At 35.1% G+C, this 20,936-nt stretch overlaps 1 protein-coding gene across 9 annotated transcripts in view; it reads left to right on the forward strand.

The window, feature by feature from the left end:
* Positions 1-20,936, forward strand: part of LOC121868112 (restin homolog) — a 273,799-nt gene that overhangs the window by 110,192 nt on the left and 142,671 nt on the right. For 8 of the 9 annotated variants that reach the window (XM_042368383.1, XM_042368384.1, XM_042368389.1 and 5 more), the window contains 3 exons: positions 5,039-5,089; positions 11,838-11,978; positions 15,145-15,309. In XM_042368383.1, coding sequence (XP_042224317.1) covers positions 5,039-5,089; positions 11,838-11,978; positions 15,145-15,309 — 357 coding nt within the window. The remainder of the gene's footprint in view (positions 1-5,038; positions 5,090-11,837; positions 11,979-15,144; positions 15,310-20,936) is intronic. The other variant, XM_042368387.1, reaches the window with a different exon arrangement.

The following is a 20,936-nucleotide window of genomic DNA, read 5'->3' on the forward strand; positions in this document are numbered from 1 at the left end:
GGATGACTGAAGATTTGTTACTCCCCCCCTCTGATCTAGAGTGAGCCTTGGTTACTGTCAGTAGTGCACAAACCACCTCTTGTAGCTCTGTCCATGCTGAAAAGTAGGTGATATCCCGGTAAATAAATTTCAACATTAAATCTTTTTTAAATAGGTAGACTTGTTCAACAAGAACTGCTGATTTATTATCATAAAAAAAAAGGATCACTAGATCATAGCAGTGGCAAATTTTGCCACAAAGTTAATACAGTATAAGGGACCATGTTGGGCGATGTGTCAGTCTTGGAGAAAAATAGAAATACCTGGTATGTTGGGAGTAAAACAGAATGACAGGATATTTTTAAGGACAAATTGCTTATGTTACTTGGCATTGCAGCTGGTTTGAATTATTACAATCTCTTACAAGTTTAATGTTTTGTGCAAAACTTTTGTTGTACTTCAATTTATATCTACTGTATTGTAAGCTTCAATGTTTGCATATATTCTGTTGATGTAACATTATTGTGTTTACATATGCAGTACAATATGAGTAAATTGCACCTAATAAATGGTCATGTGCAGAAGCTTTCATAGTTATTTCCTGTGTATAGAATGCAGCCCCTAGGTTTGTATTCACTGGTGCTTTATCTTTTTCTTCACCTCTGTTGAAACTTAATTCATGCTAAAGACATATTTAATTGAAATCCACAGTTAAATAGGATGTAAATATGAAGGATGTCATTATTTATGACAAGAATTGCAGTGCAGGTATCATTGCATTTCATTATTTTCTTATGTTTGGTATGCATAGAATAGAGAGCCTTTAGAGTTTGGGTTTACATGTATTTTAAGGCATTTTTCTTGACTGTGCATAGATTTGTTTTTATGTAATGGTATACTGTATGTCAGTTTTTAGTGAGTACGTTTCATCTTCCCTGTACATTATTGTTGTTGAGTCATGTATGATAGCCTGGTTTAGCCTAACTCATGGTTTTGTTGCAGTTTTCACCTCTGCATGTTAAGATATAAGTAGCACAAACTTGCCTGCTTCATTCATCACTTAAGCATGTAGTGTGAATGCCTTATTGTATCCCCCATCTGTTCCAGAATGATCTTCCACACATACACCATTGTTCATAATTGTTGCTTAGTAAGACATTTAGTAATTGTGAATGTCCTAGTTTAAGCCAGAAATTATGTTATTCTGGACATGTTTGTTTGAAACAAGTTAGTTGAATTAAGACATTATCATTATATCTATTCATCATTCAAATATTGGTGAAAAGTTATTTGATAAATAATGTATCATGTGAAACTGGTCATCATAATTTATTTTAATATTGGTAATTTGTAATAAGTTAAGTTTCTTCAAAACTTATTTGAATTAGAGAAAATCTTGAGAATTACTATACAGGGTGTATGATGTTCATAATTTTTTGTGGGTCTCTGGAAGTGATATCACAATTCAATTGATCTCATTTTCTTATTCTGTAAAGGTTTTTGTGCCTCATGAGTGTTTTGATAACACAAAATATATTGTTTTCACCCTTAAGAGAATTTAGTTTGCCTTTAGTTTACAGGGTGACCAGCTCTTTGTATAGTCCTGACCAAAATTCTCTGTCCATATTTTCTGAGGCTTGGGATTGAATCTGAAATGTTAATGTTTTCATCCCCACAAGATTAAGTTCATTATATCCAAGAAACACGGTTTATTATCTTTATAGAAATGATGTGATGCCCACACATTTTGTAATTCAGTATTTAATATAGATTTGGATTTTTTTTAGTTTATTGAAATTGACCAATAGAGAAATGTGGAAGATTGTTTTGAACAGATTGGGGAAGAATCTGCCTCTGAGGACATGAAATTAATTCTTATATAATTCAACATAGAATGGAATTTTTATCAGTACGGTTATTGCCATGGTAGAATTAATGTATGAAGGAGCAGCTGATGTTTTTAGTGTCCATTACTCATTGAGTATAACTCGCCAGTTTGCTGTTCTATTATCTGTTCTCTTGATTATTCCTTCTTTTTATTATTTATTTAAGTTATTGCTTAATAAGAGGATCTTGATATGTGGTTTCTGTGGCAAGTTTGTTTTGTCTGTAAATGGAGAAATTTTATTTTTGTTTCCTCAGAGGCAAGAGTTATAATGTAGTAGTTTTCATTACTTTCAAAATGTTTGTAATTTATTTATTAGGACTTGTGTTTAATAATGTTTTGTGTAGGACATGATTGTGTTCTTTACAAATAGGTACTGTAGTTCCCTCCTTTAATAACAGCCAAGCAGAACACTATCACCACCATCCCTGACTCAGCCAACTCCTTATAGTTGTCCTGCTCCTAGTTACTCCAGGTCCCCTCCTTTAACATCACTATAATCTCTTTCTTATTGACCCTATTATACTTTTGCAAATTGATCACCATCACATACAACATAGTGATTTCAGTTGGCTCCCGCTGTTGTGAGTATTTCTTGGTCATCACTGGTGGTCATATATGAGTCAGCTACTCCTAATGTCCCTTCAGGTGTCTCAGCCACACTCTAACTTAACCCCAATAAATGGCACAGCTGCTAGACACAAAAGAAGCTGTTTGGTTCATACTCTGAGGAAAGGGTAGATTATTTTTATAAAACTCTACAGTAATTGATATAATTGACACAGTAACTTTTTGGTGCTTTCATTGAAAACCAGAAAGTTTGTTTTATATTAAATACACTTAAATAATGTGGTCCTTGGGAGATGTGTATACAGTGTATACTGTATTGTGCCTTTTTCTCCACTACAATAGATTTTATATAAATTTATAGTCGCTTAACCTACATTTGTGAATTATGCTGTTTATATTTTTTTTTACAAGTCCTCTAATTTAATATTTCATTTACTAGACATACTTGTGATGTGTCCAAGAGCATAGAAAACTTCATAATACAGTAGAACGTCGATATAACAAGAGATAGGTTCCAAGAGATATAACAAGAGATAGGTTCCAAGAGATATAACAAGAGATAGGTTCCAAGAGATATAACAGGAGATAGGTTCCAAGAGATATAACAAGAGATAGGTTCCAAGAGATATAACAAGAGATAGGTTCCAAGAGATATAACAAGAGATAGGTTCCAAGAGAGGTCGCTTTAAACCGAATTCGCACTAAATCAAAGTGTTGTTTCAGTGGAATAATTTAGTTTGGTACTTGAGAGAAACACAAAATACTAAAAAGACTGAGTCTACCCAGATGCCCCTCAGCCCATCTCCTAGAATAAACAAAATATTTGTTTTTTGTAGTATTATGTTAAAACAAACACTCATAAATCAACACAGCTAAAATTATGGGATGTGAAATGGTCTGTTTACTTGCTGGGAAGATGGAGGGGGGGGGGGAGAGGTGATATGTTTGACAGTTGATGCCAAGGTCTAGTGCCTATTTATTTAACTGTCCTTAAGAGTGACTTTTAAGTTTTTCTCTTATCAAATGTCACTGAACTGACATGGGAGAATATAATTAACATTGCTGGTATTCTTATAAGATAGTGATTAATTTGAATATAAACATGCTATAGCTCACATTAGACATACAAATTTTAGTTCTAATTTAAGAAATTTTTACAGACCAAAATTTTTTATCTCTTGTGCAAAATTTATGAGGTTTATATTCAAATTATTCGCTGTCTTGCAACGATTCCAGCAATACAAATTATATTCTCCTAACTTTAGTCTGTGACATTATATAAGATAAAAACTTGAAGCATAAAACACCAAACCCTGGCTGGGAAGATGGAGGAGGAGGGAGGGAGGGGGGGGGAGGAAGTGACAGTGACATGTTTGACAGTTAGCACCGAAGGTCTAGTGAAGTATTTATTTGTTTATTTATGTCCTTTAGCTTGAGTTCATGTTTTTTGTTTATAAAATGTCACAAAAGTGACCGGGGATAATATAATTTACATTGTTGGAATTCTTATAAGATAGTGATTAATTTGAATATAAAGATGCTATAGTTTGCACGAGACAAAAATTTTAGTAATCATTTTGTACATTATTTTGAGTACATGTACAGTACAGCTTTGCCCTTAGGACAGTGTAGCGTCCCCAGAGAAACATTAGGCACGAATTTTAAAATATGATGCACCAGATTGACTCCTGCAAAATAGGAAAGATTCTCTTTAAATTAAAACATTATTCTTAACTGTGGGTGTCGCTTTAAATCAATAATCTTGAATTGAATCACTTTAAATCGACGTTCTACTGTACAAAAATGATGTAGAAGTTATACATACACATCTTGTAAACTCTTCAGTGATGTCCATTATTACCTTACTAATGAGACTGGGACATTTTGTCATCTTTTCCTCACTTGGGTTGGGATGGTGGTGTGTGTTTAGCATGGTACACAGTCATTTTCCTTATCCTTTTTGTTTATTTCTCAATTTGATACTTTTTAAGAAGTGAAAATTAATTCTTTTATACCTGTATATTATTCTTACCTGACTTGATCTACCTTTGTATTAGTTGTGTTTATAGAGACCATGCAGTTATTTTGTTGACTGAAGTTTAATCTTGCTCAACCTCATTCACTGTGTATCTTTAGAGCTAGAGATTTCATAGATCACTGACAACCCTTATTACCTGTAGTTTCAGTGAGTGAAGACAATAAGTTTTGAAATCTAGAAGCAGAGCATTTTTTTATTGTGCAGCTTTTTAAAATTATACCTTTTGGTTTTTTATTAAAGTAGCTGGAATTTTGTATAGGAATGCCAGATTTCACCTTTCATTGTACAGTACCATTAGTGCACAATAGAGAGAAAAATAGTCAATTCATGTGTATAAATAATTGAAAGTACTGTACCGTTTCCTTTAGTTTGTGGTGAATTACTGGGGTGAGGTATGAAGCATTGATGGTCCTCCTTTGTGATTTTTTTATGATGTCAGTAAATTTATTGGAGAAGATGAATGAGGTTGAGCATTTCTGGTACAGTAGTGCATGTGACCAACGAGTCGTTTACAGTGAGGATGATGTTAGTTTTTGTGGAGTGACTAATGGCATGAACCTTTACAGAGACCAACTAGGACTTCCACATCATCAGTTCCCAGCACCAAGGCTCTCCAGGTAGGATTATGCATTTATTTGACCTAATCTTTCATCATTTTCAGAGATGTTATTTTTCCTGAAATGTATATTTTTTTTATAAAACATGAATAAGGTACACACATGCTTCAGCAGTTATTCTGTTATTTTAGTTATGCTGCGTTAAACTTCAAAATAAATTGGAGAACATTTTACATGGATGTAAGATAGGCTAATCCAAAGCCTTGAGTAACACAGTTTATTGAGGTTTGGTCTTTGTCTTTGACCTATGGTAGTGTGTTTTAGTCTAAGTTTGTAATGAAGTATACTTGGAGTAGTTGGATCAGCATTCCAGTGTTGGTCTGGGAAGAATTGAGAAATTATTTTCAATAATGCTGATCTTTGAAATACTAGATGACTCATTATAGCAATATTGTGTTTCTACAAGTCATTCATTTTATTAGAATTCTTACCATATTTAGTATACAGGTAAGGATAATGAAAAACCTTCTTTCATCTTTTTATATTCACAGACTTCTGAAATATTGTTGTAAATGATAGCTTCAAGAATTAAAATTTTTAAAGTTATTTTTAAGAATAACTTTGTTTTCATGTTGGTAGGGTTTTATTTTCTCCTCTTCAGATACATTGATGTTATAATATAGCTGTCTATAATACATAAATGTTCTATGCTTATTTTGAAGACGTAAAAATCATTAATTGTCTGTGCAGTACAACACTCAGGCTGGTAACATTAATTAACTTAGACACAAGACAGTGTATATATTTCTGCTCTTTAAATGGTTATGCTTTGATGCATCATTTAATGACCTCTTCAAGTACAGTGGGGTATGCTATAACGAACGGATCCTACTACGAATATTCCTATAACGAACGGTTTTACCTATAAAATTGAGATTGCTATAACGAACGAAACTCCTACAACGAACATTATTTAGAATTTTTTTTTTTTTTTTTTTTTTACCAATTTATTGTTTTTTATTACAAGTATTAATGATGTTCTTTATTTCAGGGGTTTAGATGCATATTTATGCACTTTTTTACAATTTTTGCAATTTTATATTATATTTTTCAGTGTTAAGTGGTTGTATTTGGGGGCCTGGAACGAATTAATCCTATAACGAACGAATGCTATAACGAACAAGGTTCTTGAACCAATTAGATTCGTTATAGCATACCCCACTGTAGTCAGTTTTAGCTGTAGTTGCCTTATGAGCCAATCTGCTTTTGAAAGAGTGTTTGCTTTAATTCCACTAGTTATATATTAAACTGACCCTTGGTTGTATTTAAACATACATTTCTGTGATGTGGTACAGTACTTCTTTCTTCAAATACTGGATGCATTTTAACTAAAGGTGAAGGTCTGTTGTATACAATGTTAACCCCATATAACTCGCATCCTTGTTAACACAATGTGTGCAGTCTGTTTCAGGACGTGTACCTTACTCCTGGGTTATCTCCACATCTATGCTGAAAATGCTCAACTTCAACTAAAAATTATTGCACTGCAAATATAGACTAAGTGTTGCAAGACCTCTGCATTTCTGTCATTTTTGCAGTTGTGATAATCTCGCCTTTGCCATTCATGTGTTTAAATCATCAGTACCTCTCTGTGTGATGCTAAGGAGGCTTTGGCAACTTTACCGTATTTCTTATGTCTGATGAAGGTGAATTACATTTACCTGTGGGAATAGTTGGACATCCTTTACTAATTTTTAATATAGATGTAATGAAGACTCCCAAACTTATATGTCATGTGCAAAAGAGATGTATGAAGTACAACATTCTTCCTCTCTCACTCACACTAACAAGCTAAAAATGGTTACCCTAAATTAGTGATATAGACTGTACAGTACTGTATAATAAAATAAAAAAGTCAGTCATCCATAATTTTGCTCAGTTAGACATAACATCATATTGGATTTTTTTTAAATTACTAATATCCTCAATGATAATCCTTCTGTAACATACATGATAAAGTAGGATACTGTACAATACACTGAGCAGAATTAACCACTAAAATTTGCAGAAATGTGATGTCATTTATTATAAGTAGAGTTCTGTAAAAGAAAGTCATATCAGCATAATTAATATATGTGATGGGTTGTGCAGTTTGCATAACTTTAGTACATATTTTGTAAGATGTGGGATGACAATGAAGTCTGAATACTGATAAAGTTTCAGGATGTCAACTTATGCTATGATATACTGTACTCTAACAAAAAAGGGAGACATTTTTTATGCAACTTGTTGTAAGTGAAGTTCTATGTCAAAAGTTTTCTCTTGTTTTTTCTGTAACACCGCAACTTGACAAGATTTGTTTCTTTTACACTGTACATGTACAAACAGATTTGTAAGATATATATAGTATAGTTAAACATCAAATAAACAATATCTATTATATAAATTGAGAATGATGTACAGTACTGTATTATTAATGTCACTGAAGATCAGTTGAAGGACCAATCTTCCTCGTGTTAAATTGAGTATTATTAGAGTAATAGTGTCTCTTAAAGAAAACTTTGGAAGAAAGCAAAATTTACAACTTCAGTGCAATGATATCTTTGTTCATCTCCTGGTGAAGTAAAATATCCATAGTGATGCAAAAAAGGACATAATTTCTGCTAGATGGAAGATACTGACTATTGCTCCTTTTTATGGATGACTCACTGTCAGCCTATAACTGTTTTGTGCTGATATGGCTGTGTTATTAACAGGTTGTCAGTATTTTCTACAGAATTATGTTGAAAGTCGTCATAAATTTTTTTTTCTAAAGGGTACTGTATAGGCCTTTCTACAGTCCACGTTGGGTACCAGACATACTGCAGATGCACTAGAATGGCTCTTATAACAACAGAGTTCGAGTGTGAAGTTGTCTGATGCGTCACATTTCTGCATTAAAAGTCTCATCTAAAGCGAAACACAGGGATGTTGCAACACACTAAAATGGTGGTCATGGGTGAAGCGATTGGGTTGATCATTAAGGGGTTGTTTTGTGTCTTCCCTGTGCAGGAGCCGGATGAGCATGTGATGGACCAAGACGGCTTTTACTGAGACTTGACAACAACGTGCGCTTTGCCTTCCTCCTCCCTCAGACTTGGCATCACTGTACTAGTCTGAGAAGCTGCCTTTGCAATGATGGGAGAGGGAATATAACAGATCCATTTCAAAGACTATATATCATTGATATAATGATGGCAAAGGCAGAGAAGGTTGAAATTTGGGTATTTTCAGGATGCTGGGTGCTTTAAATGTAATGATCATTATAAAATATCTATTGTGTAATCTTTTGATGTTTTATCTATGGGTGCCATCTCATAATTTACAGGATGAAATGATATTACATGAAGAGGATATTAACTTTAATAATTTTATACTGAATGCAATATTTTCTTCCATATTTACTGTATATTTTTATAGAATAGTTGACACAGAGTTGTATATTATTTTTATGTAGCCATATACAGTAGAATCCCAGCTATCTGGCACCTACAGGGATTGAGAGCTGCCGAATAAAAAAATAATTCCGGTCAGTCTCAGAAAAGCAGACTTGTATAACAATTATTCCGCTCATATAAACGATGTGGCTTAGAAATAAAGAAAATATAATATAAAACTATAAAATAAGAAATATGAAGAACATGGGTGTGTATGTGGGGCATGAATGTGTGTTGAGACGGTGGATTACTGGGATATAATTGCATGGCTGCACTTCCTCCTGATGTCACTTCACAGCATACACAGCCAGTGCGGCAGCTCCCATGTCTGATTGCCTGGCTGAACTGTGTTGCATCGCCTAGAGATTGGCTTGAGTATGGAAGGAGCTATTTTTGGTCCATAAAATATGTGCTAATGTATTTTATGATATGCTGTCTATCGATTTATTGTTTATCCTAGCAATAAATATGGCTGCTCATCCCCGTTGCGAGAGTTATTCAAAATTACGATTCTAGCTGATTTTGGAGGAATTTTTATTTTCATTATTATTATTTCATTTTGATGCCACTTGTTGAATCTGCTGGCTGCCCAGATACCGGATAACTCTGATTCTACTGTATTGAAATTTGTATACTATTTTGCAAGAGGGAATTGAGAATTGGCACCAGATGTTATGATTATCATTATAATGTGTTGCTTTATAACAGTTTATTCAATCAGTGATGAAACACTTTAGAGGGTTATCATTTGTATATCTCTGGTCAAGAAAAATGTCAGTGTGTGTACAAGATGCCAGTTTTCAACTTCAATCTTGTGGTTATAAAATATATGCCAAGAATGGTAATTTAATTTTGGCAAAACAGTTAATCTTAAGTAGCAGTTGGTATGATTGGATACTTCACCGTATTTTGAATTGGAAAATGTGTGTCTGATGACAAAAATCCTTTGTAATTGTTTTGGGTAAAAATTAATGTCAATATCTTTTAAATATTCACCTTATAAAGTAGGACATGACAGATAGTACAGTACTCAGTTGAGAAGAGATCATATATTTCAGATGGTAATATATTTTATCATAATTACAAAAGAAAAATTATATACAGGTATGGGACCATTTATCAGGCCTGCTTGGGACCTGGGGGTTGCAGGATGTTTTTTTTTTGTAATTTGTTGCGCCAGGCCTAAAATGTACTTCAAACCCTCGGTAACTGGCTGTGAAGCTTCTGTTCAGATCACTAAATTCACCTCTAAAAATAGCTTTAACTGTACACTGTAACATTAAAAGTTAATGTACACACTGCATTGCAGTCGCCTCTGATATTCACCTCAGCAACACAGCAGCGTCCTTACCAATGGTGCTCCTCCGCTTACCCTCTAACCACACAGCTTGATGATGGCACCTGTGGATATGTAAAACTTTGTACGTTATGATAATTATATATTTTTGCACTTTCTGTATGTAGGATTGTGTGTGCATGTAATCGAGTTAAAAAAAATTAAGAAATTTGAATAAATCTACCCAATATTAAGAATTGTAAAATAAGCATAACATAACAGGTGGGGAGTGGTTGAAAATATCCTCTCAGCCTAGGAATTACATTTTACGATAATTTTAAATAATTGGTTCTAGAATATAGCCAGTCTTTGGAGCGTTACCAGGACGCAGGATAAATGGTCTTATACCTGTGTGTGTGCGTGCGCGCGCTAGCGCAGTTTATTGATATGCTTACTTTTCTGTCTTTAAGAAATACTGTACTGTATAGTTAGAAGGTTTGTGTGGTATATCATGTGTGTGTGTAAGGGATAGTTATAATAAATGGGCTACTAAACTACTTACTACTCCCCGTAACAAAACTTGGTCATGGGAGATAGAGTTTATGTAAGTAATTTTAGGTTAAAGTTTCATATGATAACTATTTGTTTTACATCTTAAAGCTTATGTGTTTTGGGTGAACATATTATTTCTGAAGCATTAGTCTGGGATTCTTCAACGAGAAACCCATTTAAAAATTGTAAATATGAATGTTGAAGTTATTCTCGGTTTGTAATAAATATTTAGAACTTATGAAACATATATGACGACCAAATACTTCAATAGATGTATACTGGGGAAATAGGAGTTATCATTGAGGAATGAGACATTCAGAAAGTATTTGGGTGAAGGCTGATCATTCCTTTAATGTAGCTCTTCTTGATAGATACATTTAGAAAAGTAAATATAAGTAATAAATCAGTTATAGATTAACCATTTGTAGTAGCCTTGCAAAACATGTACAAAGATAGCATGCCAAAAATATTGAACTTAAAAATATTGGTGTATAGAATTATCCTTCTTCATAGCTGACACAGTTTGTCTTTGAAAGAAATTATCTACAGTTAAAGGTAAGATTTCTCTTATTTGCTGAAATATTCAGACTTTTTAAATTAAGGCTCATCAGTGTTAGTCAATGGTTAAAATATTATAACACTGTTGACATACATCACAGAAAATGTCTTGTGATTGAACCATTGTGTGGTTCCCATAGTTTTGCAGGACTAATTTTTACACCCCATCATTCATGTATTAGTGACAAGAACTTTGAACATCAGTTGTTGGTGAAATTAAACTCCAGCAAATCTTGAGTGGTAATGTTTGTTGTGTAATGTAATGTAGCCTACTGAGAGATTTTTTTTTTTTTTTTTTTTTTTTTTTTTTTTTTTTTTTTTTTTCAAAAAATTCTTTTTCTTGTTTATGTTACCCAGTATTCTTATGTCATTCCATTACCTTGGTAGTAATGTTGTGTGGTTCAGAGAAGCACTATTTAAAAGACTGTTAGAGAAAATTATTTTCCTTTTTGTTTTCTCAGTTCTCTGAGTGAGCCCAATATATACAGCACTGTACTGCAGTTGTACCTTTAAGGTGGCATTTTAAACTTGATATTCCACTTATTATTTCTTTCAGTTGTTATAGGATTTAGAAAGTGTTATTAGACTACCAGTTCTTAATGTGTGTTTAGTAATAAAATATCAATTGGGATAATTACTTCATACTTTTTGTTACTATGTAGACATCAGTTACTTTTATGTTTAATTCAGTTTTTTAGGCTAATAATTTTACTTTTACTCAACAAGTAAGTCTACTTTTGTATATTACAAATTACTATCAATTTGCCCATCACTGCTGTGTACTATACATAAATTTTTTAATAAGTATTTTTTTGTCTAATAACTGAATGTTATTTACTGTATAAGGAATGTCCAGTGCTGTGTGGCTCATTATAACATCTGGTATACGTGAAGACAACTGACTTGTTATGTACATTTAACACTGAAGGCTTGGTGTTCCCCACAGGAAGCACTAGCAGAAAAGACACAACATGTGGATCAGCTCATGCGTGAACGAGACATGGAAAGAGCCGAGGTGGCTCGAATGGCTGCACAGGCAGATGAAGCTACCAGAGCAGCACATGAAATGAGAGCACAGCTTGATCAGGTAAACAGTTTTTCATATGATAATCAAAAACACTTGAATGATGATCCTTATTTAGTGTAATATGGTATATGCTGCACTGTGTGCTGTAGCTCTAATGTGCAGAGAAAGGTTGTTTTGGTGAACAGTCCTTTGTGTGCAAGCTGACATGTAGCTACTGTACACATACAAAAGAGATGGGAGAGGGAATGAGCTGTTAATGTTGATAGAGTGCAGTACAGTTTGTAGGAGTACATGAGACAATCAGAAATGTAAAGTTCCCAATTTATTGAGCAAAATTTAAATAATTTTTGTTCTCCCTGGTCAGCAGTAGACCTTGAAATTTGTAAGAACTAAACAAAAATGTTAGGAAATTCTATGATATTTAAGCTATTACCTTAGAAAGTGCAGTCTTAAGTGTGTGGGTGTAAGAAAATAAGAAGACAAACAAGAAGAGGAAATAGTGGAATGAGAGGTTGACAGTACAGTGGTCCCTCGGTTAACGAGCACAATTCGTTCCAGCAGGTTGCTCGTTAACCGAAACCATGTTTCAATGGGTTTTTGGGTAATTGGTTCCAACTCACCGAAAATTACATACAAACTAAAAACAAATGCAGTAAAGTACACTTACTTTGAGGTGTGCATGTAGAAGGCTCCTGGTTGATGATGATGGTGATGGGAATTAGAATGGGGGGGTGGAAGAGAAGAGAAGGCATTGGGGTGGAAGAGAAGTCACCCCATGCTGCCATTTCACCCATAAAATTTAGTTCACTTGGTGGAATTCAAGATTATTTTCTTTAAATTAACACTGCACTGCGCTATACAGTATTACCCGCTTTACACGTTTTCACTTTCCGCGATTTCTCATTTACGCGGTACCTTGCCAGAACCGAACTTTCACTTTCCGCGGTGCATCTACTCATATATGCGGTGAAGTATGATTTTTTTTTTTTTTTTTTAGCTCATAAAATTCATACAAATTACCCGGCCAGAATATAATTTATATTGCTGGAATTCTTACAATATGATGATCATTTTGAATATAAACATCATGGATTTTGCATTAGACATACAAATTTTAGATCTAATGTAATAATTTGGTTTACACAAAGCAAATATTTTATCGTTTGTACAAAATATATGAAGCTTACATTCAAAATATTCCCTGACCTGCAAGGAATCCAGAAATGTCAATTAAATTATCCTAACTTTAGTCTGAGGTATTATTTATTACTAAACGTTAAAATCTAGTGTTTTCACCCAAACATTTCTCTGGTATGGAGGGAAGGTTGGGGGTGGGGGGGAGGGTTGGGACCGACCGACCCAGCTGGCTTGAGTGTGAGGAGGGGGGGGAGGCAAGGTGGGGTACTTTGATTGACAGATAGTGTCCTTGAAGAATATTTCTTTGTTTATTTACTGAAGATATTTGTTTTAGCTCATAAAGTTCATACAAATTACCTGGCCAGAATATAATTTACATTGCTGGAATTCTTACAATATGATGATCATTTTGAATATAAACATCATGGATTTTGCATTAGACATACAAATTTTAGATCTAATGTAATAATTTGGTTTACACAATCAAATATTTTATCTTTTGTGCAAAATATATGAAGTTTACATTCAAAATATTCCCTGACCTGCAAGGAATCCAGAAATGTCAATTATATTATCCTATCTTTAGTCTGAGGTATTATTTATTACTAAACGTTAAATTCTAGTGTTTTCACCCAAACATTTCTCAGAGAGGTAGGAGCTAGTGAGCTGGGAAGAGGGGGGGGGTGATTTGAGTCAATTATTTGAATGGACATTTACCTGGCGACTGTATTTCTCTTAAATATTAATTGTGTGAGCATACCATCATAAAATTAAGATGTTATTTTTACTACAACATAGGTATTGTCAGAAAAAATGGAGTTTGGGGGTGTGGCCAGTCTCTATTGGAATTAATCCCATATGTTCTGTTGTTCACTTTACGCGGTTTTCACTTTCCGCGGTACCCAGTGGGTTCAATTGACCGCGTAAATCGGGGTACTACTGTATATAAAAAATATGTGGTGTAATTTGCCGGCTGGAAACGCATCCACCCCAATTCACATTAATTCTTATGGGGAAAATTACCCCAATATTCACAGTTTCATTAATGGCAACAACTTTGAGGAGCACATCCCGTGAGATAAACAGGGTATTCCCGTTTATGAAAATACAGTATATTGAGCCACATTGTCAAGTTTGTGGATGACAAAGATATTTGGGAAGGTAGCAAATCAAGAGGATGTCACAACAATGCAGAAAACCTGATTGAGCTGTTCAAATTGTCTCAAGACTGACAAATGTTCTTGAACATTGTCAAATGCAAGACCCTACATACATGATACAACAACTCTAGGCACAACTATTCAGTTAATGACACTTTTTTGGATACTGTTGATAAAGAGAAAGATCTTGGCATTGTGATAGGTTATTCACTGAAGGCAGTGCAACAAGTGAGTGAGAAAAGCAAATTGAGATTTGGTAATTATAAAACGTATCTTTGAATACAAAGATAGGAAAGTTTTCCTTCAACTGTACAAATCTCAAGTATGTCCTAGTTTAGGATATTGTAGATATGATCTAACATCCCTAGAATAGGTGTAACACAGAGTGACTAAGGTGATTCTGGAACAATGTCTTCTCAATTATCCAAGCAGACTGAGGGCCTTAGAACTAACAACCCTTCAGACAAAGCCCCAGGTGGGGAGCAAACTTGCCCGCTCTACACACAGGTTCCTTGTGAAACATTACTGCTGGTAGCCCACTCACTTTTACACCTCTGTGTACCCCAGTGACACTCACAGATTGTTGAGTGACACTGTTGGCATTGCTAATTGACATTGCCACTTACTGTTGAGTGACACTGCAGGCACTGCTAACTGAAACTATCACACCATTGAGTGACACTGCAGGCACTGCTAACTGACACTCACACACTGTTGAGTGACACTGCACTGCAGGCACTGCTAACTGACACTATCACACAACCTGGGTCCTCAAGGTCTGTGTCCACATTTACTGCTCAGTTTAGTGAATTGACCTCATCTTTGCTCATTTTATAAATAAATACACATTTATAGAATGTGAAAATATACATATTTTACATTGTGTGAATGTATATATTGCCATAAACAGTATAAATTTTTTCTTTCAGTTGCAAGTTGAATCGGAAGAACGTTTACATGATTTTGGGGAGCGAATTCGCAGTTTGGAGAAGGAAAGAGAAGATTTCCTCACGAAACTTGAAGATAAACAAAGAGAGCTTGATGATTTAGCTTTCAGGTTAGAGGAGGAATCCATCACAAAGGCTGACTTGGAGGTAAGGGCTGGTTTGTTATTTGTTCAGCCAATACCTTAAACCATTTTCATACCATTCTGATACTGTGATTGATAGTATAAATAACATTGCATGGTAAAATTTCTGAACACAGATGAGAATGCTTTTCATTGTTACAAAGTTAACATATCTTTGTTTTTATTTGCTTATTTATTTATTATTATTATTTTTTTAATAAATTTGCTTTAATAATTTTTTGTTAACATGCTTTTTGTGACCCTGCTATTACTGGGGTGAACATGAAAATTAACATAGGTTCATTGAGTCCATTGACTGGAAACTTCCCAGATGCAGGTATTCCTTGGTATATTATTAATATATTTTATGAAATTGACAAATACAAATTACAGAGTTCTGCAGGATGCTTAAATATTGTATTGAATGTTAAGAAAACTTTTTATTATTGGAAGGATGCTTCTAGTGAGACAGCCTGTGTCAAAACTGGCTGAGAGTACGTACATATGCTATACACTGGAGAGGCCTGTGGAGTAATGGTCAGCAAGCGAGTGGACCCGGGTTTGATCCCCAGGCAGGGTAAAACTATGGGCAAGTTCCTCTATGCCATTTGCCTCTGTCTACCCAGCAGTAATTGAGAACTTGGATGTTAATCGATTTGCCGATCATATTCCGGGGTAATGGTTAGCCATTGCAGTTGGCGAGTTGTCCGGTCTTCTTGGAATATTCCTCGACACCGGGTCATGCAGCTCGTCAACTTAGGGTGTGGTTGTTGTGTTGGCGACAGCTTCTACACCTTAAACAAATTCACGCCTAGTCGTTACACGAGGGGCAAACATTACTATTATTATTCTTGTTATACACTACTGTATACTGTATACAAGCATCCTCTGGGTTACAGAAGGGTTCCGTTCCTAAAAATCTTTTCGCAATGCAAAATTCAATAACGTGAAGCCATTATTCTCATTGATTTCCCTTATAAAAGTTAAGATGTGTTCACAGAAATTTTTTGAGGCCCAAAAACGTGACACAAGCACATATACTGTATGAAATTAGATGATTTTAACCACATGCAATGAGTCATTCATGATATAACATGATAATAAATGAACAAAACACTCGATATTTACTTACCAGAAATGATGAGTACTGCAGGAGGTGATGAGGTTAAATGATGCGATCGGAGTTACTGGGAGTTACCTTCTTAAAACATCGTATTTGTGTTCAATACAATTGCTTTATGAAATATTTTATCATCACTGCTTTCATTTGAACTTAATGATATTTTTCCACTCATCTTGAATAAGGTTACACAGTAACATAGTTGCATAACTGAACACAAACTGGGGAAAGAATTCTAACTGAGCAGCGCTATTGTTGTTATGGCTGCTATCAGCTGGTAAGGTGAGCTGTCTGGCAGCCATCTGGTAGCTACCACCAGAATCCACACAAAGTAAATTTTACAATTTCGGTAAATTTGTTTTGTTTTATATCGTGATTTTTTCTTTTGAAAATATTACTAAATTAACCGTCATTCTGTAAGGGCGAATACAGTCCTGAACACTGATGCATAACTGAACATAAGCTGGGGAAAGAATTCTAACAGAGTAGCACCATTGTTGTAGTGGTTGCTGGTAACTGGGGAGGTGAGTGGCCTTGTGGCTACCACAGAGAATCCAGATGAAATAATTTAAAAAATTTGGGTAAAATCTTGGGTTAAAAATTGCATTTTTTTATTTAAAAATTTACCAAAATTCCGTAAGGGTGATTTTTTTTCAGTAGCCTGAAATTTTGGTCATAATTTCAAAATTCCATAAGGGCGAAATTCCGTAACCAGGGATTCTGTAACGCGGGGGATGCCTGTGCTTGTTTGCGATGTCTTGCAAAAGGTAGTTTAGTCTAGGTATAATGTGCACAGAGCTCCTTCCTGTCACAGCCTCTAAAATATTGACATTAAAAAATTTGATATATTGAGAAGAAAATATTACAATTCTTTACTAGTTTAGTCTAGTAGAAATGATTATTGTGTATTGGTATTGTTGTATTCTGTAATAATGAAACATCACAGCCACAATAGATGGACCTATAAGTTAGTTATATATTGTATTCTGTTTATATTATTGTTTTGAGTAAGCAGTTAATTCTTGAAAGGATAAAAGTATGGTATATGATAACATATAGCTAATGTACTCAGAGGAGGGTAATGCATGTGTAATATTTTTTAACACCTGTTTGGTCAGAAAGTGTTGTCTTTACCTAATATTTTTGATGTACTGTACTAGTGGAGCTCATTATTATACACTTGACATTCCTTTTTTGGAAGACCATACCAAAGATGTTCATATAACCAAATGTTTTTGCATGTATTGTTGGATTATTTGTCTTGCTAACATTACAGTAAACAAAATACAAAGATGAGTTGGGGACAATAAGCTAGGTAACTGGAAGGTATGGGAATGGGACGTGGTTTGGTTCTGATGGTTATTTAGTAATATCTCCGTTGGCCGGATTTCCTCAAACCCGGAACTCTTCGATAGCCGGAATTGAAATTTTCTCGGAAAATTTTTCCCAAAGCCGGAATTTTCCGGACAATTCCGGCTTTGGGAACGATTTTCTGAGGGGCACATTTAACGGAAAATTCTGAGAAAATTTTCCCGATACCCGGAAAATTCCGGAGATGGGGGAGTTCTTTCCGGGTTTGAGAGATAAAAATCAGGCGCATTTTCTGGAACTTCCGAGAAAATTTTTCCGTTATTCGGAAAATTCCGGGAATGAGGGATTTTTTCCGGCTTTGAGAGAGTCGTCTCGTTACCCGAAAATCTCTCATTCCCGGAAGTGCTCTGCACCAACTGTTCCGGCTAATGGCGATATCACTGTATAGAGCTTAGGAGTAAAGGTGAATCCCAGGATGAGTAATGCTTTTAAAATGACCTTCTTTGACAATGGTGTCTTGTTATTGTAGTACCAAGGGCAGTAAACATCATCCTAAGGAAAGCTGGTTTGTACCCTTAGGACACCTACTCCATCTTATTGTGAATAGGCGCTTAACTCTACAGCTGAGGAGAAAATAGAGGATTAGCTGTCAGTGTACTGTAGGTCACCAAATATATGGAATCCACTTTAAAACTTGAGTAATTTTTCATTATTTTGTGAAAGTGAAAGTTGGTCCCATAGGCATGATTACTGGTTCTGTCCCATGTGGATGCAGGACACCATATAATATGCCTTCAGTATAGAAAGAGACAGTATGGCTGGCACTGCATAAACTGCCTTCACTTTCCCAATTTTCAAAGTTATGTACCCATTACAGATTGATAGAGTGGGAGTGTTTGGTATAAAAACCAATGACCTTTAGGACAGGAGGTGAACACTGTATCCACTTGACCACTGCACTCCCATGATATTGTAATGAAGCTAAAACCTTCAGAAATTGAAAAAATGGATAAAATTGAGAAGCGATTTAGAAGGCTGAAAATAAGTCAGGGGTTAAATTTGAAGTTTTAATCCCCCAAAAAAATGAATTCAGAGAACTCATAAGGCTCTCAAAGAATTCCATACAAAACTAAAGAGAAATGTAGACATGCTTAACTTCTTGGGTACGAGGGATCTCTGTGTGTTGAATAAAATTGTCTGGTGTTAGCCAAATAAAATATTAAAAATGGCATTCAGTAGTGAAGGGGATAAGAATACATTCTGAACAGAGAAATATAGTACAAGGAGATAGAAGATTATGTTAGAAGATATATTTGCTGAGAAATGTACAAAAAGATAAAGGAAATGAAATAGAACGGGACATAGAAGAGATGGATCTGTGAAGAGTACATCACATAAAAAACAATTTGAGGCAGATGAAATAAAAGAAGGTGGGCAGAGTAAGTTGGAGAACAGTATGACTGAGTGGAGGTATGCAGTGAAAATATAAAAGTGTGAATGTTGGTACAGTTGACTCTCAATTTATATAGTGATAACGTTCTTGAAAACACCATGTAAAAGAAGACAGAGGGACTATGGAAAGCAGAATTAGGTTCCAGATTTGCAAGATGACTTCCTTCATCTAATAAGTTAACATACACACAACAAAACATTAAATTAAAAATGTTAATGATGTTTAAATTTGCAATTAACCTTTAGTGATGACGATGAACTTAATATGATGATAATGTTGGAGTCAGAAGTTTGAGGATCTACCTGAATACCCTAGGGAGGCTGGGGAGTGTGGAGCGGAGCTGGTGGAGGTGGAGACAGCTGCAGCGGCAATGGTGCCACACTTGCAAAAGAATATGATGCAGGTAGCAGTGGTGGTGGTGGTGGTAGACATAAAAAAGAAAAAAACTGCTGATGGTCAGTTGTTTGGATTAATTCTGTAATTCTGTGTACACTTCTCAGTAAAAAGTCAGTACACCCTCAAGCTTTCTCTTGAATTTCAAGCTCTGTTCCAAAAAATGGATCCTTAGCAGAATTAAGGTCTTCTATTTCCTTAGCCAATCAAAATTACATATCCAGACTCTTCATTGTTAACTGTAACTTTGGTGTCGCCTCCACCCTTACTTCTCACTGTCCTCACCACTGGCAACTCATTGAATTGGCTCCTACAGCTCATCTTTACTGATCTCAGTACAGTGGGATTCCAGTAAGTCCTCCACATCTGCCACCTGAAGATCACCTCTGACATGGTGAGCCATATCTATCACATGTTGCACTCTCAGGAAACCACAAAAAACATTCACTGCCTTTGGCCATTAATTTTTCCAACATGCATTGATGGTGAAATGCTGTATTTTATTCAGATATTTTTATATTTTTTTTATCCAGCTTGCTATGCTGTCCTTCCAGCAAGTACAGTGAGTGTAACAAATGTTAAAAGCTGAGATGCTATTGGTCAAGGGGGGATGATTGACTTGGTGTTTTGAGACAGAGAGACCACCCGCATATTAGGATGTATACATGTGATTTGTATGTTGATCATACAAGGCATGCACCTCAGGCCCATTAAGCAACCATGATGAACTGTGTAAGTGGATCCTGTGTGTGTACAAATATAAAGGGTCCCACTTACTTGACTGTGTTTAAGTGAAATCATGTACAAAAAGCTGTAAACTGAGAGCCGACTGTACTATGTGAGGAAGATCGGGTTAGGTTGTCAAGACACTTGAGCCATGGAAAAGTGAATACCTACTGTGTACAAGAAACCAGATGGAAAGGAGAATCAGAAGGCTGGTAACTATTAAGAATGTTACTTGGGTAATGTGATAAATGTTGGAGGTGATTCCAAAGCTAGATTAGCTGCAAAAGTCAGAGATGGCTGGAAGAATTTTAGGGAGCTGTTGGCTTATTAATGGCAAGAGGTCCTGTTCACATGAAGGAAAATGTTGTACGGTAAATAGCTGACATGAGAAGAGTTTTCTTGAATGGCAGTGTAACAAGGGCAGTTAAAATGAATATTGTACAGTGAACCCTCGAAAATCCGGATTAAAATGTGGGGGGGGGAGGGGGACCGCCTGTCCAGAAAAAACGATTGTCCGAATCTTCCATCGAATGTACTAAATGTATAAAAACCATAAATAATTATATAAAAAACACAAAAATACAGTACAGTATATATTATCCTGACCACTGGGGTTAGTTATACAGACTTTTTTCCCGTGAAAAAGCCA

This window comes from Homarus americanus, unplaced genomic scaffold, assembly GCF_018991925.1.
Source record: "Homarus americanus isolate GMGI-L3 unplaced genomic scaffold, GMGI_Hamer_2.0 scaffold47967, whole genome shotgun sequence".
NCBI classification, from domain to species: domain Eukaryota; kingdom Metazoa; phylum Arthropoda; class Malacostraca; order Decapoda; family Nephropidae; genus Homarus; species Homarus americanus.